Below are 16,944 nucleotides of genomic sequence, written 5' to 3'. Positions count from 1 at the left end.
GTAGAACCTCCTCTAATCTTCCACCACCCATCTCTCTCTCCACCCACCTCCTTCAATCCGCCTCTTCCTTCACTGTGCCTCTTCACGCTACACCGACCAACTGACCGACCGCCATCACATTAGTGGACGAGTGGGATTCGAACTCACACACCAACCGACCGAGGTTTCCACACTAGAGCAGGGACCGTTGCTCTAACCACTCGACCACAGCCGTTCACACTGAGACACGTGCTCCGGGAACTTTTGTCTTTCACTTTCAGATGATCATGATAAAAACAGACATGACTGAAGCGGGACTTGAACCAGCAACCATACGCACACTTGAAGCAGGTGTTCATCCAGGTGAGCTACCCACAGACCCATGAAATTTTTCGTTTCTTCTATTTATCCTTCTCGCTTGAAGTCACACAAGAAAAAATTCTCATTATTGCACCAGAACTGGGACTTGAACCAGCGACCATCCTCACAACAGAGTCAGGTGCCCATCCGAGTGAGCTATGAAGAGACAGAAGAACATTTTCGTTTCTTCTATTTATCCTCCTCATTTGAAGTCACACAAGAAAAAACTACTTATCAATCCAACAGACCTGGGACTTGAACCAGCGACCATCCTCACACCAGAGGCTGGTGCCAATCCCAGTGAGCTATCAGGAGACAGAAGAAGTTTTTCGTTTCTTCTATTTATCCTCCTCATTTGAACAAGTTACTCAAGAAAATTGAAGTCACCAAGCATCCGCCTCACCGGGGTCTTGAACCTGGAACCTGTTACATGCTCTGTGGCTTGTAGCGGCGTGTACCCCCACAAGCCACAGGAACACATGGGTGTCAGTGTTTCGGCAGTGTTTTCTGTTTCTCAGTGACACAACATGTTTCTCCTCCTCCTCTGAGCAAGCTTTAAATAAATGATTCAGCAGGGAATGGAACTCATAACTGCAGAGTGAGGAGCAGCGACTGAAGTCACCAGACTACAAGAGGACATGAGTTCCACTCAGTTCTCCAGCTCATGTTGAGGAGCACAGCTCCTGACTGGGTTCCTCTGGTTCTGTCTGCAGCTAATGAAGGAGACCTCGGTTGCACCTGGGTTCTCCATCTTTGCAGCTGAAGAACCACTGATGATGATCCGTTCTGAAAGTGGCACCGGTCTGAAGCTCATGAAGGTCGACAGCTGACTCTACCTGTCGATAAAATCCATCTGAAGAAGAACAAAGGACCACAGCTGAAAACCAAACCTTTCAGTCTGTGTGAGCCGCGGCGCTGATCCGGTCCCACCCGAGCCCAGGGCCCATCCCTCGCTCTCCTGACCGCCGCGACACATGGGCTCCACCTCCAGCAGAGCGTAGCAGTGGGAGTCGATTCCAGGAGGTGTTTGTGTTCCGCTGCATCCATGTGGAAAAAGTAATTTTCCCTGGTCCCAGGACGAAAACAGCTGAATGTGTCGGCTGGAGCCCAGCACCAGGTCGGGCCTCTCTGTGAAGGTCAGACAGGACGAGCGTTTCACTCAGCTCTGAACATCGAGGGCAGGAGCTGCAACCCTCAGCACTGCTGAGCTCTTTCACCAGCACGTTGTGACCAACCCTCCACACACAAGCGGTCGAGACTACACACACTTTCCACTGAGTAAAGGTCAGTTCTGGAGGAACTAGGTTTGAGAGGAAAACTGAAGAGGAGTTCTACAACCAGAGCGCTCGGGAGAGCAGACACTCTTCCACCTGACCTGCTGTGACAGGCAGGAAGACCTTACACAGCACTTCCTGACATGGAGCAGATGCTTGAACCACGAGGTCCAAACTCATTGACCAAGAAACACGACAGCCAGGTTCCCTCTCTGGCATTTAACCAACATCAAGTCGAGTGACTGACAGCGCGCGGCTCATGGTCCGGAATTCAAACTGTCCTGGATGAATTCAAGGCTAAACTTCAGGACCAGCCACTTCACCCGGAGAAACACATCTCTGTGGTGGGAAATCAGGGTCCAGGTGGACCTCACCAATATTGACGACTTCCAGCCAGTGAGGACCCAGGAACACTGCGGTCCAGAAGATCAGGATCAATGTGTGTTTGTCTGTCTCTGAGTGAGTGGATGGCTGAGTCACTGACTTATTGAATGAGTGAATTTGTGAGTGACCGACTGACTGAGTGAATGAGTGAGTGTCCATGTTCAGAGGCTGCTCACTGGCTTGGCCTACTGAAGTCTGCTTCCACCGGTGGCGCTCATGTTCCTGTCACGATGGGAAGTGTGTCAGCCGACCTTTGACCCCGGGCTGTCAGGGGGGGCAACAGGCCCTGGCAGAGGCCTGACTCTTGGAAAGCTCTGGCTCACTGCTGCCCTCTGCGCTTCTCTCTCACTTCATTGTCAGCTGAGTATTTCCAAGATGGCGTCCTGTCCGAGCTCCACCTGAGGCTGCTGAGAGGAGGACCGGAAGGTTCAGAGTCCTTTCCAGGCTGATGAGTTTGTAATTACAGCCTCATGAAGCCCTTCTGCTGTAATGAGTCCTGATTTGTCTGCAGATTGGTTGGTCCCAGGGACCAACAGCACATTAACCCTTCGGCTGAGCTTCGGGGCGCTGCATCGCGGCGCACCATCACGAGCCACCGGAGGTCAACTCAATCCGGGCGGCTGGCGCTGGAGTCCTGGGAGGCTGGATCTCTGACCAGGACTGAGTGATGCAGCCTGGACACCATGAGAATGCATGAGTACAAGCACAGCTCTGCTGGGATCAGCCGCTTGTTTTGGTCGTGAGGCTGAGACGCACAGCCGCTGCACCTGTCTCCCTCCCCGACGTGCCAGTTTCAGAGACGACCAGTGGGAACAAGAGTGATGAGGCCCCACCCCCGTGTGTGCTGGGCGCCCCACATGACATCATTTATTTAGTGGTATTTTATTCCAAAGGAGCCAAGTGTTCCATCTCCATCCCGCTGCTCACCCTGCCCTCATCCAGCTCCATAACAGCAGATCAATAGCCACGAGCTGCGAGGCCTCCTGAGCTCAGGCTGTGAAATATGAGTCTGCTCTCACAACACGTCGATGGTGACGGCCCAGTCTCTCTGGCCCACCTCAGGGGGGTGAGGTGGGTCAGAGGTTCCTGGGTTGAGTGATGGTCACCACTGGGCTGGGAAGATTCAGCTCCACTAGATCCAGCGTGGTTCTCAGAGGAGGAGGCCAGAATATCTCGACCGTGTTGGAGGACTTAAAGTAGCTTGTGGTCTTGCTAATGAGTGAGGGGTAGAGGGAGCTTCTGCTCATGTGTGACCATGGTGAAGGCAGGAGGAGAGAGCAGAAGCTCCAAAGCAGTACGTTGACTCCATCAGAAGTCAGTGAGTCAGTGGCACCTCCTGCTCCATCACGTCTCTTCCTCTGTGTTTGCCCCTTCTGCAGGAGCCATTTCCACTTTCATCCTCACATCCTCCTTCCCCAAGAACCAGGAAGGGGCAGAGCCACTGATGATCAAAGCTGACTCAGCAAAGTTCTGCTGAATCCTGGTCTCAGCCACAGGTTCGGATCACTGGCTCGGTGGACAGCGCACGCCTCTGCAACTGTGCGGGAAACATCTGGCTTCCTGTTGGCAGGGAGCACGCCTGGATGGAAAGCCTTTGATCTGCAGTGATCAGCTCCCGTCCCTTGATCTCCTCAGGAGCTCATTAGCAACCTCCTCTGGCTCCACAGGTCACCGCAGACCTTCTCTGGACTTCTCTCAGGAGGGTGAGTCACAGCTCAGGCTCACTTCCCAAAACTTTCAGGAGGGAGGCTCATTGGCAGCGATGGATGCCGCAGGGCGGGGCGTCACATGACCTTGACTCAGTCCAAGTCCAGCAGTGTCTTTTCTCTGGACGTCACCAACCTCTGCACCACAGCAAACTCCTCTGGGTCCAGGCCAGGCCTCACCAGCTGGAACGTCTCTTCGCAGAGTGACGGCAGACAAGCTGATTTTAATAAGCAATTACGGTCACCATGGCGACCAGCTCTCTGATCTCTCACCACCACTGAACAACCTCTGTCCGAGCGCTTGGTTGTAAAAAGCCGCACGGATAAATGGTCATATATTTACACGAGGACCCGACTCGCACACAACCAGAGCCGGGACCCGGGTTCAGACCATGGTTTGGTCTTCCCGCTGCATGTGCCTGTGCAGAGCAAGCAGCCGCCCGCCTCACCTCTGCCATGGGACTTCAATTTCATGCTGCTTTTTTTTTTTTTTTTTATCTTCCAGCAGCTTCCACATCAGTGGCTTATTGACTAGGAAACAATTCCACTGATTTATATGTAAATGTGTTGGTGAGCTGGGAACAGACAAGCTGCGTGATCCAAACATGACACGGTCGAATAAATCTGGGCCCGACTCACCCGCCAGAGGAGCGATATACGAGGGGGGAGGCTCTGGCGCGGATCATTCTACTGACGCCCAAGTGACCCATCAGCAACCTCACGCTTGCTGGCTCCTCACAGCCTGAAGTTTGGAGGGCAGATGTGCAAGTAGACCTGATTCATCCATTGACTTTCAGAACAACACGTCTGCATCATAAAAGAAGGCGCGGGTGGTTTGGTCCCGTTTTCTCATTCTCAGTAAGAGTCGGGTACTCCTGCGTGACTTTGACGTCACTGTGGGAAAAGATGAATGGCGGCGCAAGCGAGTCCGCCTCCTCCGTGTCCGACATAAAACCCGCTCTCCTCTGCCTCCCGCGCGCACTGCAGAGTCCAGCCGCTGCCCCCGCAGCCTCCATGGATGTGAACGCCACGCTGCCGGCGCCACGCGACCCGTTCGCTGTGGCGCGGGGAATCCTCGGGAACCTGTCCTTCAGCAACCTCACGCCCGCGGCCGGCGCGGGTGAGGAGGACCTGGAGGTCAACACGGATGTTTACTCCAAAGTGATGGTGACTGTCATCTACGTGGCTCTGTTCGCGCTCGGCTCGCTCGGGAACTCGGTCACTCTCTACACGCTGCTGACCAAGAAGACGCTGCAGAACCTGCAGAGCACCGTCCACTACCACCTGGCCAGCCTCGCCGTGTCCGACCTGCTGATCCTCGTCCTGTCCATGCCCATCGAGCTCTACAACTTCATCTGGTTCCACCACCCGTGGGTGTTCGGGGACGCGGTGTGCCGGGGTTACTACTTCCTCCGGGACAGCTGCTCCTACGCCACCGCGCTCAACATCGCCAGCCTGAGCGTGGAGCGCTACATGGCCATTTGCCACCCGTTTAAAGCCAAAAGCATCATGTCCCGCAGCCGCACCAAGAAGCTCATCAGCGCCATGTGGCTGGCGTCCTTCGCCCTGGCCACGCCGATGCTCTTCACCATGGGTCAGGTGACGCGCAGAGGGGAGAGCATCTGCACCGCCACCGTGTCTCAGGTCACCGTGAAGACGGTGCTGCAGGTCGGAACGCGACTCTTACGCACGCGCTGATGGAGAACCTGTTGATCCGCTGCTCCTCGAACGCGCGATTATCAAGTTCTCCAGGGCTTAACGTTTAATTTACTCGATATTTTGCAGGACTGTTGCGCACTACGAATGAGTGAATATTAATGAATATTAATGAAACATCTAATCTAATCCGACCTCAACCTTGAGGAGCAGAGAGAAGAGCGGTTCTTCTCATTTCCGCCCCATTTACTCTTCGCAGACTGACTCACGAGTTTCCTCACGAACGCTGAGCACTTTCACACTGTGACTGAATTCATAACCCTTTCGCCCGCGTTGTGACAGGTCTTTGTCCGTTATCCACTTCAGAATGTTCCTGGCCGCGCAACTCTGTGTTGACTGTAGTTTCACACGCGTGTTGTGACTCTTGCGTGGCAACGATATACAGTGCTTTGTTGCTCCAAATAAGTGGCACAAGAAGCATCTGACACCAACAAACAGAAGTGCGTGAAGCGAGTGAGCTGAAACTCACTGTGTCTGTGTCTGGCGCCTCTCGCAGGTCAACGCGCTCCTCTCCTTCCTGGTACCGATGGTGGCCATATCCATCCTGAACGGCGTCATCGCCAACCAGCTCCTGCGGATGTTCCGCGAGGCCGAGCAGGAAAAGCGCGTCTGCGTGGTGGCGGGGAACCGCACGGAGCTGAACGCCACCGTGGAGCCCAACCGCGCGCAGTCGCTGCGCCACGGCGTCCTCCTGCTGCGTAAGTGCCGCTCAAACACCATCAACGAAACAGAGGCCAAACCTTTCCAAAACTAAAAAAAAGGCGCCGTATAAGCCCTTATTCTTCTTCACAATGTCCGACTAAAATCCTTTTTTAAACAATTACTGTCCGTTATAACAGTATTTCTTGACCTTCGAAATATAATGGCACAAACGCCTTTTTATACAGTGCCTCCACATCATGTGTTCACCACTTCATCCATTAGAACGAGTCAGATTTAAGGCTAATTTCTGCCTCTCGCCACAGTCTCTGTGTATAATGTGACACCTTGCACCCTTGCCTTCAGTGCGAACTCCCTCGTGAGGTTCACAGGGAGCAGATTTATACCGGACCGTCAGGCTGTTCGGAAGAGAAGCCAAGCGCGAGACCCGACTCTCGTGAAGGGTTCATGAAACAGTCATGCCACTAGATGGCGCTCTTGCTCTTGACATGACGTGATGTTTCAGTAGTTGTCGAAGTCTAAAAATTTCATAGCAGACAGCGCCACCTGGTGGCATCATCTCCACATCACTATCTGAAACACGATTTTGGCTGGTTGACTCAAGGAGCGAAGGGGGCGTGTCCTGATCTCTCCTCGTGTGCTCTCCCGCTCAGGTGTGGTGGTCCTGGCCTTCGTGCTCTGCTGGCTGCCCTACCACGCTCGCCGCCTCATGTTCTGCTACGTGTCCGACTGGTCCGAGTGAGTGTCACAAGCACGTGATTCAGTGTGTGGGGGGCAGGACTCCCCTGGCCCTGCAGCCGAACCTGAGCCGCTCCTGTGCTTCCCCTGCAGCCAGCTGTATGACTTCTACCACTACTTCTACATGCTGACCAACGTGCTCTTCTACATCAGCTCGGCCATCAACCCCATCCTCTACAACCTGGTGTCGGCCACCTACCGGCAGGTCTTCTTCTCCACCCTGCGCTACGCCTTCCTGCCCTGCCACCGTGCGCCGCGGCGGCTCTCCCGCCCGCTGACCCGCCACTCCATCAGCACATCCAGCAACCACACCGTCTCCACCAACATGGTCAGGGAGACGGCCTATTGAAGTTGAGAGCAACTGTTTCATCTCCATCTTTCCATCTGTCGGAGGGATTGGAACCGTCACACCAAGGGTCAGAGGTCAAAGCTGCAGGATGGATTCTGATGCACGTCTGAGTGAAGGTCTCAAAGCTGCGGCGCTGACATGACATCATCATGGCTGACCAACTTGGTCATGAGACATGAAGGCATCACTACTCCTCCATCAGTTTCGTCTCGTCTCACTGGTAGAAACCACTCGAAACGCCAGGGCTGGATATGAAGGTGTTACGACAGGTGTCTGAGCAGGGAGGGACGCTGCCTGGGTGAAGCTGGTCCTGTGGCGCTTCAGTAATAGGTCACTTCCTTCGCTCACACACTCATGAACGGCTCCTAAAATCCGAGGCTGGCGATGGTCAGTCCTGGTGCTGGGGCATCATGTGACCTGTCTGAGTGTTAATGTTCTGTGGGCATCTGTGACGACACTGTTTTTGAACAAATGTTTTGTATTCTGGTGGTATTTAAGTGTTGCGTCCTTCATGAATAAACAAGATCTGTCACTGAAGTGTGTCATTTGTCCCCAACACGTCTAGCTGATTCCCCGCGGTTGTGGTGACCAAACAGGAAGTGGGTTTCGACATGGAGCTTGAAACGTGCACATCATGACCGGCACTTTCAACACAAAACTATCGGTGTCGTAATACACTTAAAGTAAAATAGTGTGTGGAAGATTCCATCTCAAACAATTTCAATCTTGAAGGAAGTAAAATTCAAGCGAAGTCAGCTTTACATGGAACGCAAACTGGCCGTTAGCAACTACAGTTAGCCGCCTTAGCTCGGCGGTATCGCATCTGTCGACAGGGAAAATGGTGACTATGATGACACTCACCTGTTAACATGTGCCGACACCTCGCTTGTAGTGACTCGGTTCACCGCGGGGCGGCACTATAAGTGGTATTGCTGCCGCAATGCGTTATGGTCAACGTAGGCGGACAAGAAATGCGAGCCTTGAAACTTTGATGACGTCAGATGCGAGGTGAGTCGCTGTCCGCGGTGCTGAAGCGGCCAGTGTGCGTGTGAGAGAGCAAGTGTCTCGGGTCACCATGGATCTGCTCCCGGCTCAGGAGGCGGCTAAAATCTACCACACCAACTATGTCCGAAACTCCAGAGCCATCGGCGTCATGTGGGCGGTCTTCACCATCTGCTTCGTCATCATCACCGTGGTGGTCTTCATCCAGCCCTTCTGGATCGGCGACAGCGTCAACACGCCTCAGGCGGGCTACTTCGGCCTCTTCCACTACTGCATCGGCAACGCCCTGACCTCCGAGCTGACCTGCAAGGGCAGCGTGCTGGACTTCAACTCCATCCCGTCCCCGGCCTTCAGGACCGCCATGTTCTTCGTGGGGACGTCCATGCTGCTGATCGTGGGCACCATGGTCTGCTTCAGCCTCTTCTTCTTCTGCAACGCCGGGAACGTTTACAAGATCTGCGCCTGGATGCAGCTGGCCTCAGGTGAGTCCACTGACATGACGGTGGAAGGAAAGTCCAGCCTTTGGCGACATGAGGTGTGGCGACAGGAGGTATCGGTTTCAGCTGCGACACCTCAAAGGGAGTTAGTGTTACATGTAACAGGAGCTGGTGTTGCTACTGCAACTGGTCTGACACCTGAACACACACCTTCTCCTTAGCCGCTCTGATGGTGATGGGCTGCATGATCTACCCGGATGGCTGGGACGCGCCCGAGGTAAAGCGGATGTGCGGCCAGAGGACCGACAAGTACAGTCTGGGCAACTGCACGGTGCGCTGGGCCTACATCTTGGCCATCATCAGCATCCTGGATGCGCTGCTGCTGGCGCTCCTCTCCTTCACACTCGGAAACCGGCAGGACAAGCTGCTGCCCGACGACTTTGAGGTGGAGGGAACAGGTGAGTGGGTCTAGAGGGCCTCACCTGTGGGGCCCGCATCTTGACCGTCTCCGTTCTTCACAGACGGCTCCTAGCCTGAAGTCCTTCAGCGACAGTGGAGACTCACCAAGGAAGAGAGCGCCACACTTCAGTACCAACATCTGCTTTATTCAAGGCCCTGTTCTACACCAAGTCTGGGAACAGCGACGCGACACTTCCTAGGATGGTTTCTGGGACTCACCACCTGCACCTGCGCTCACTGCTCAACTCACCACTAGCCCGCCAACTTTAGCTGCGATAAAAGATCTGTAAAAACTGTACATGACCGCCATATACAGGAAGGCAAACTCTTTGTTACAGGATATATACAGTTTATTTTCCACCTTTTTATTTAATCGTGAGACGTGGTCTGAATGCCATCGATAAAACACCAGGGCGGTGAGTTCAAGGTGTCGGAGCAGTCGGAATGAGACTCGTTGACCTGAAGAAAAAACACTTGTACACCGAGTGAGGAGATCTTGTCTGTCTCAGGAAGCAGCTGCAGAAATCCCCCGACCGACTTCAGCCCAGTGTGCCACTCCCCAAATCAATAAAAATACAAAATACATGTGAAGTACTTAATAAAATATGACCTTAAAAAAACAGCACTAGTTGGAGGAAAGTTCATGAAAACGTAGAGCGCGACAAGAGCTACGTGTCTTTGATTTGCTGGAGTGAAATGAAGGAGGAGGAGGAGGAGTCACTAGCACAGAGTCCACGTGAGGATCCTGATGTCACATTGAAAGAGCCGACTAACCAACATCCAAAAACAGAAATAAAAAGACAACAAAAAGAGAAATAAATAGCTGATATGCCCGAACTGGAAAGTGATCTGTTGCAGTCTCTGGTAAGAGTAGGAGGGGGGAGGGAGGAGCAGTAGAAGGGACGCTCCACTAGAGGGCGAGCCAGGGGTGGTGTAAGCACTCGGTGGCCGTGGCTCGTTTCTCGGGGATCAGCTCCAACATGGGGAGCAGGAAGTCGGCGAAGCACTCGGCTTCTTGGTGCGGCCACTCGTACTTGTCCACCAGCACCTCCAGCAGCCCCCACGGCTTCAGCTTGGTGATGTGCTTCAAGTCACCTGCGGGTGGACGTCACAGGTCAGAGGTGGAGCTACATAAGGCTCAGCGCCAGGAGCTCATTGTTTTACTGAGAATCACGTGGATTTGATGATGAATAAAAGCAAACCAGGGGGTGAGGAGGGGAGACAGCAAGGACTGGATACAGCCACAGTTAGGAGAGTAGGCAGCGACAAAACTACACTGAGAAATCCATCACACGCTTACGGTTTTTAAGACCGAACACATAAGGAACAGAGTTTCTGGGCTCCAACATGCAGTGGCATCCCTCACTCTCAGTCCAGCTGGCCAAAGGAGGAATCCTGACCCTCGGTTACCTTCAGTTGTAAAAAAGTCCTGGCAATATTTGCCAGCAAGTATGAGTTTGAGAGGAAAGGAGCCCGGCAGCTCAAAGATCAGAGCTACGATGCAACCAGAGGGAGACACAACACAAGCAGAAGACAAACAAACAGATGGATGAGACAAGGTCCCGGTGGCGGGCTCGCTCTGGGAGCGAGGGGGAGCCACACCCTCACACCCTCCTGGCTCCCCCGGAGCGAGCCTACCTCCGACGGCGGGAGGCCTACCTCTCTTGGTGAAGTATTCCTGGGAGTATTTCCCACTCAGGGCGTAGTGACGAGGGATTTTACCCAGCAACTCTATCATGAGAGCAAGATGGTCTGGACACCAGCCAAAATCGATCATGGGAAAAAAAAAAAAAAAGAGCGTGAGGAGGAGGACAAGCAACACACACAACACATGGAAGTGGAACCATTCGCTTCATGGAGTGGGTCATTGTACTCGCTGCAAAATGACTCTCTTCTCAGATAAAACCCAGAATCAAATCCTTCAGTCAGGAGGCGGGAGTGACGCAAACCGTGTCCTGCGCCAACTAACGTGGAGAGCTTCTCCAGCTGTCTGGATCCAGTCTGTCCAAGTGCACAGCAACAATGACACGACGGCAGGCAGACTGGACACCAATGTGACTCGGTGCAGCAGAGAAGGGAGGAGGAGACAGCTGCGGCAGCACATGCAGAAGGTGCTGCAGGGGAAGATCATGTCAGAGCAGAGCCCCGACGCTCGGCAGCTTGCCAAGTAAGCGATGAAGAGACAGACGTTTGCAGAGGAAGTAACCGCTGGAATGTTGTTACTACAGTACACCACAAATATCACCTCACTACACTTGACTATGTGGACAGGACATCTGTCAGGAGGCAGGTGAGCAACAGGATTCAGAGTGAGGATGCGATGAGCGGAAATACCTTCGTCCCTGGAGTAGTCTTCTCCAGAATGTGGCTCAAACAAGTAGTCTCCTGTGGCGAGTTCGAAGGCCTGAGGAGGAATCCGAGTCATCAGGAACACAAGACTTCACACGTAGGACCTCAGGTCTCACCATGCAGGCCGTACTCCAGATGTCGGCGGGCGTGCTGTAGCCCGCACCGATAAGAACCTCCAGTGACCGGTACTGTCGGGTCTGGATGTCCTCCGTAAAGTGCTTGTGCTGGGGGGAGAGGGTGGGAGGGTGGGAGGGTGAAGGTGAGCAGGACGGCAGCCTGAGGGGCAGAGTTGCTGGCAGACCACGGACTCACCACCCAGCAGGCGTTTCCCAAGTCTGCAATCTTGACCTTGATCTTGTCTGCGTTGAGTGGCTCAAGGGGGTTCACCAGCAGGGATCCTGCTGTAAGCTTGTCTGGTGAAGAACACCAACCAATGTATGAATGGGGCTGAACATGAGAGTCACCACAGCATGTGGCTTCTGTCTGCTGTGGTCTCATAGTTAACATGACTCAGCACAACTGGCCACAGAGGCCAAACTAAACCACAAAGACTAGATCGAGATGTGGAGCAGTGAAACTGACCGTTCCTCAGGCTCTCCTGGGTCCTGTACCGGCATCTGGTCCCATTCTCCTCCTCCTCCTCCTCATCATCCTCCTGATGGCCTTCCTGCTCCAGCTCTCCCTCTTCCAGGGCAGCGGAGTGTTGTCTGTTCTCGTCGTCAGAGTTCGGTCCCTTGTCTTGGGCTGGATCCAAGCCGTTGGCCTTGGAGCAGGAGGGAAAGTCGGCACAAGCCTCTTCCTGACTGACGTGCTGGTCCGCAGGCTCTGTGTTGCCGTTGTGTTGGTCTTTGTGGCCGTTACAGTTCACCTCTGTCCGCCCGTCTGGTCCCGGACTCCCCACGTCTCCATTTATCCCGCTTCCTGAAAACAGAAGGAGACCAATCCAGAGCAAATTCCTTCAAAAGAGCAGTTTTTTTTGTCAGCACTCACCTTCTGCTTCCTCGTGTCCTCGGTCCTGCAGAGACACCTGCCTGAGAGGAGCACACACTCGGCCCTTCGGAGACCGCGGCTCTTCCTCTTCCTCTCGAGTCTCTGTGGTCTTTTCCATCTCCTCCAGGTCCATGATGCATTTCTCCAGCAGCTCGGCCTGACGCTTCTGCTTCTTTTTTAACTTCTTTTTCTTGTTTTTGGACATTTTCACAGCCTGTTGGAGGCAGAGTGTCATGAATGCACGTGCAGCTCTTCCACTGAAGAGATGACAGATGAAGGAGTGTTACCTGTTTGGGAGCAGGAGCCGTGCTGACTGGAAAGAGAGTCTCAGATGAGTGAACATGATCCAAAACAGACCCAACTACAGCCTCTTTCTCTTGGTGTGAACAAGAGGTGCACATGAAGAATGTGCCAGCGTTGGGTTCTCACAGACATGTCAAACTTACAGAGACAGAACAGGCGTGCTAGCGCCCATGATGAGGTTTGAGCTGACGTACTTGCCGATCCAGAGGGAGGCGGAGCTCCGGCCCGCTGCCACTCAGTGGCTTCTGCTGCGAGTTTTCGGATGTACGGCTCCTCGACACTCATCAGAATGTTCTCAGGTTTTATGTCGGTGTGGATGATCTGACACTTGGTGTGCAAATAGTCGAGGCCCTGGAGAACCTGGGAGAGGCAGCAGCTTCATTCACCGCAGTGCACATGCTAGAACTGGCGAGCATTTTACCTGGCGGATGATGCTCTTCACGCAGGGCAGAGGCAAACCCTGGTAGTTGGATTTTATGATCCACTTCAGTAAGTGATGTCCCAGGACCTCAAACACCATACACACATCTGAACAGAGGCCGTCAAGGCAACAGCAAACTTCTCTTGCAAAAAACAACACTTGTATCTCGCTCAACACAAATCAATTGCATGACTGTTGGAGGATACGAGTTCCATTGACTCCAGAGATCTTGAAATCGTCCACCATCTGCACCACCATTTCACGTTTGGGGTCATCGGGGTCTGAATTTCTGACCTGAGCGTGAAAAGCAGAGTCAGACAGAGCCAACTGATCCCACATTCCAAAACATCTGTGTCCTTTTTTCCAGTAAAGCCGCTCCCAGGGACAGACTGCACCTCTGATCCACACTAACATTTCATTTGCTCTTGGCAATCTGCTTTTAAAGTCACTGCAATGTTAGCAGGCGTCAACGGGAATAAACGCCCGACGCTCCATGTGAACCCAACGCTCCACTTGTTTCATGTAGGAATGTTTGCTGAACTGGAAATGATTCCAGTGCACTGGAGTGGAGCTGTCACCCACATTAGCTGCTCCAGATATGCAAATGCAGAGTGGAGCCACAGAGGTCAAAATAGGCACTTGTGTCGTGACCCCATTTCCACTAGGTGCAGAGATGGTCTTACTGATCTGAGGAGTTTGATCTCATCCACAGCCGTCTCTGTGTAGTGCTCTGCACTCTTCACCACCTTCATCGCAACAAACCTCTTCATCCTGCAACCACAGAGCATGTGACCTTGCTGAAGAGGAAACCGAGGACAAGACAGGTTTAAGGCCACACTCACTGAGTATCCCAGGCGAGCCACACGGTGGAGAAGTGACCCCAGCCCAGCTTCCGGATCACATGGTACTTTCCGTTGTAAAGGTCGCCCACTTTCACGTGGTGGTAGCCACCTGAGGAGACCACATCGGTGAGCACAAAACCAAAAATGAATCGTGAAGACCACGTGGGTCTGTTGTGTTGTACAGGAAGTCAGTTTCACTTCCTGTCTTCAAGGCAGAGTGCGAGTTCTCACATCATTTTTGTGCTGTTTTCCCTCAGTTTTGCTGCTACAGTCTGAGCGACTCAGGTTTACTTTCAACGAGATTCGCTGGGAGCCACTCAGCTATTAGTTACACTGAAGTGATGTTCACAATTTCACAAGATGTTTTCATTTAGCTGAAGCATTTCAGGTTCAATCGCCGCATGAGCACTTTGATATTGCCAAATGGAAAACAACTGCCAACCTTTACAGTAGTCGTTGGGATCCTCCTGCTCCTCATCATCAGAACCCAGAATCTCCTCAGGTTCCTCTGGTTCCTGAGGTGAAGCTTCAGGCTGTGGCTGCTGTCGACTCCGAGTGTTGGCTGGCTGCCTGGTGGACCGTCGTGTAAACATCAGTGAAATCATGCGAATCTTTGGAGTCATCTTCAGTGTGACATCCAAACCAACTCAGAATAAATTCAACGATGGTTCCCACGATGTGACAACTCAGGAGCGTGTCAACAATCCGGATCCCTCATTGTTTTATCCAAATATTTGAACCTTTTTTCTTCAAACAAATTTAAGGATTCAAAAAGAGCAAACAATACGACATCAAGGCTGCACACTGATAAAGAACATGCCACTAATCATGTCCTGAATTTTAAACATCACCTCCTGAAATTCACATTCTAAACATCCTTTATCATGCAAGAATAATTTAGGAATGACTCGCTTCCACAAGGACCACCCACCAAGAAAACATATTTTGAAAAGGCAGCTTTGCTTGGGTTTAACCGCTTCTCCCCTCAGCCAGAACAGTGTGCAAGTGAGAGCCTGCCGCAGCTGACGGTTGCTCTTTCAAGTGCAGCTTCATTATTGCTCTCTGACAGATGTTCTACTGCCAACAATGTGGCCACCACCTCCGCACCTCCTCCACCATGTCATGACTGAAAGACAGTGGTTCACACGTAGACTTGCGAGGTGTCACATGTGACTTCTGAGATTTTGTGTAGGTGCACGAGCCTCATCACAACAGGAGGTCCGACACGGCAGCAGCGGGCTGACGGACGCCGTCTCCATCACCACTACTCTTTAAAGCTCCGTGCTGCTGTGGGCTGATGTGAGCTTCTTCAGCCGAGTTTTAAATTTAGCTCCTGCTGTTATGCAACACTCCGGAGGAGGCCACTGATGGCGTGATTAGTAGACTGTTATACCCAGTACACAATCAACAATTTGAGTCGCCGCCTATTGCTTTATCTTCAGATTATGCAAAAGTGAAGCCACTATTTGAATTGATGCGCTTGGCTTTAGACATCAAGTGCAAATACAAATCCAAGCAATCTGAGTGAAGACATAGTTTAGAATTACAGCTGCAGCAGTTTGGGCCACAGCATCATGAAAACAAAAGCTCTTGGGATTAGGACAGATTTGAGACCAGTGTCAAAGTTGGAAAGTGACAGGAATCGGTGGAAGAGCTTGAACTAGACAGAGCAAAAGTCGAGAGCTATAATCAGAAAAAGACAACATCTCAGCCGATTCAAAAATTCCAGTGTGGAACCTCATGGTGGCGCCCTGGACCTACCGAATCATGGGGTTTGAGGATTTCGTACCATGATCGAGACAATATAAAGCAGGGTATATGAAGCAATATTGCTTCCAGAGACTTGCAACACAGTAGAATGTTCAGGAATGTTTGCTCTTATGGAGGGGTGTCACTCGTCACTGAAACCACCCCTGACGTTGCCACAACCTCTCGAGGCTCCCGCAGACATCCCTGGACAGGACCAGTCTTTTTATTCTGTTTATTCTTTGAAGTCAGAAAACAAGCCAGCTGCCTTTAATATCACATACTGATGCACACTTGCAGGGTGCTTATTTAAGCCATAACATCTTCATTCCAACATCAGAACCTGGCGTGATAAACTCACTTTTTGCTGCTCTTCTTTGCTTTACCTCTCTTTTTCCTGGCCTGCAGCGCCAACACTGGAACAAGAAGCATAACAATGTCAATGTCTCGTTTATTCGTGCCATTTACTAAAGCATTTTATTCTGTTCAGAACCAACAGATGGTTGAGTGAGACACGTCCCGGTGCGACGGATGTCAAGCACTTTGCGATGCTGACTTTGCTCCAATGTAAATGTAATCTTTGCATAGAAGGGAACTGTGGCGCATCTGTCAACCGGTTTGCGATTGGATCTTTTCAGTTCGAGTTACATCACTAATCCCCCACGAAATAAAACATCTGTCTTTCCGTTAGCCCCGTACAAGTATTGATAAGTGTCTGCAAAGCTGGAATAGACGGTTAGTGGTGCGCACAGAGGAGAAAGAGCTCGAAAGCTCCAAGCAGCGAGCTAATCCTGACATGTCCTATTGAGGCTAAAGCTAACGAAGCTCAACAGACGCCATCAGTTCAGGGCATTTTCGGGCGCGCAGCCTTCACAAACAACATGCTTATGACAGGAGCAGTGTACCATAACATGTCTCGGAAAATGCACGCCTCATAATACTCGCGAAAAAGCACGCGTCATGTCCTGGAAACCATTTACCTTTTCTCTCCATGTTGCCTGGGATAGTAGCTTAGCCGTTAGCTACACCGCCAGTAAGCGAACGTTCTACGCATGCGCACTCATTAGCGTTGCCCAAAAACCTCCTTCTAATCCCGATTTTTTTCCCCATATGAAAGTCTGTTCTCATACATCAATAAACACATAAAAAAATAGAGCCACATTTTTAAAATTACTTTTACATTGCATTGCTGACTATAATAGAAAAGTAGTTGATGTCAGGTGCAACCG

At 52.0% G+C, this 16,944-nt stretch overlaps 3 protein-coding genes across 4 annotated transcripts; 2 read left to right on the top strand and 1 right to left on the bottom strand.

Annotated features, from left to right (window-relative positions):
• Nucleotides 1-4,609: 4,609 nt before the first annotated feature.
• Nucleotides 4,610-7,166, top strand: LOC128749769 (neurotensin receptor type 1-like). The gene is made up of 4 exons (XM_053849679.1): nt 4,610-5,371; nt 5,916-6,117; nt 6,733-6,817; nt 6,911-7,166. The coding sequence occupies exons 1-4, from the start codon at nt 4,610-4,612 to the stop codon at nt 7,164-7,166; spliced, it is 1,305 nt and encodes a 434-aa protein (XP_053705654.1).
• Nucleotides 7,167-8,241: 1,075 nt separating this feature from the next.
• On the top strand, nt 8,242-9,077 carry lhfpl5b (LHFPL tetraspan subfamily member 5b). The gene is made up of 2 exons (XM_053849610.1): nt 8,242-8,650; nt 8,827-9,077. The coding sequence occupies exons 1-2, from the start codon at nt 8,242-8,244 to the stop codon at nt 9,075-9,077; spliced, it is 660 nt and encodes a 219-aa protein (XP_053705585.1).
• A 90-nt stretch (nt 9,078-9,167) lies between these two features.
• On the bottom strand, nt 9,168-16,763 carry LOC128749733 (SRSF protein kinase 1-like). Of its 2 annotated transcripts, XM_053849608.1 has the most exons (16): nt 16,696-16,763; nt 16,077-16,131; nt 14,412-14,539; nt 13,970-14,078; nt 13,811-13,898; nt 13,334-13,421; nt 13,128-13,234; nt 12,901-13,066; nt 12,691-12,716; nt 12,404-12,617; nt 11,996-12,334; nt 11,726-11,826; nt 11,530-11,637; nt 11,399-11,468; nt 10,724-10,816; nt 9,168-10,159 (listed from the first exon to the last, which is right to left on the bottom strand). In XM_053849608.1, exons 1-16 carry the CDS (start codon nt 16,706-16,708, stop codon nt 9,975-9,977), a joined length of 1,890 nt encoding a protein of 629 aa, XP_053705583.1. In that variant the 5' UTR covers nt 16,709-16,763; the 3' UTR covers nt 9,168-9,974. The 2 variants fall into 2 exon arrangements, with proteins under 2 accessions (XP_053705583.1, XP_053705584.1); XM_053849609.1 differs by lacking the exons at nt 16,077-16,131; nt 16,696-16,763 and adding an exon at nt 15,731-15,924.
• Nucleotides 16,764-16,944: the final 181 nt, after the last annotated feature.

Source organism: Synchiropus splendidus, chromosome 18 (assembly GCF_027744825.2).
Source record: "Synchiropus splendidus isolate RoL2022-P1 chromosome 18, RoL_Sspl_1.0, whole genome shotgun sequence".
Taxonomy (NCBI): Eukaryota; Metazoa; Chordata; class Actinopteri; order Syngnathiformes; family Callionymidae; genus Synchiropus; species Synchiropus splendidus.
The sequence above is the reverse complement of the archived record's forward strand: the minus strand, read 5'-3'. Positions and strand labels throughout refer to the sequence as shown.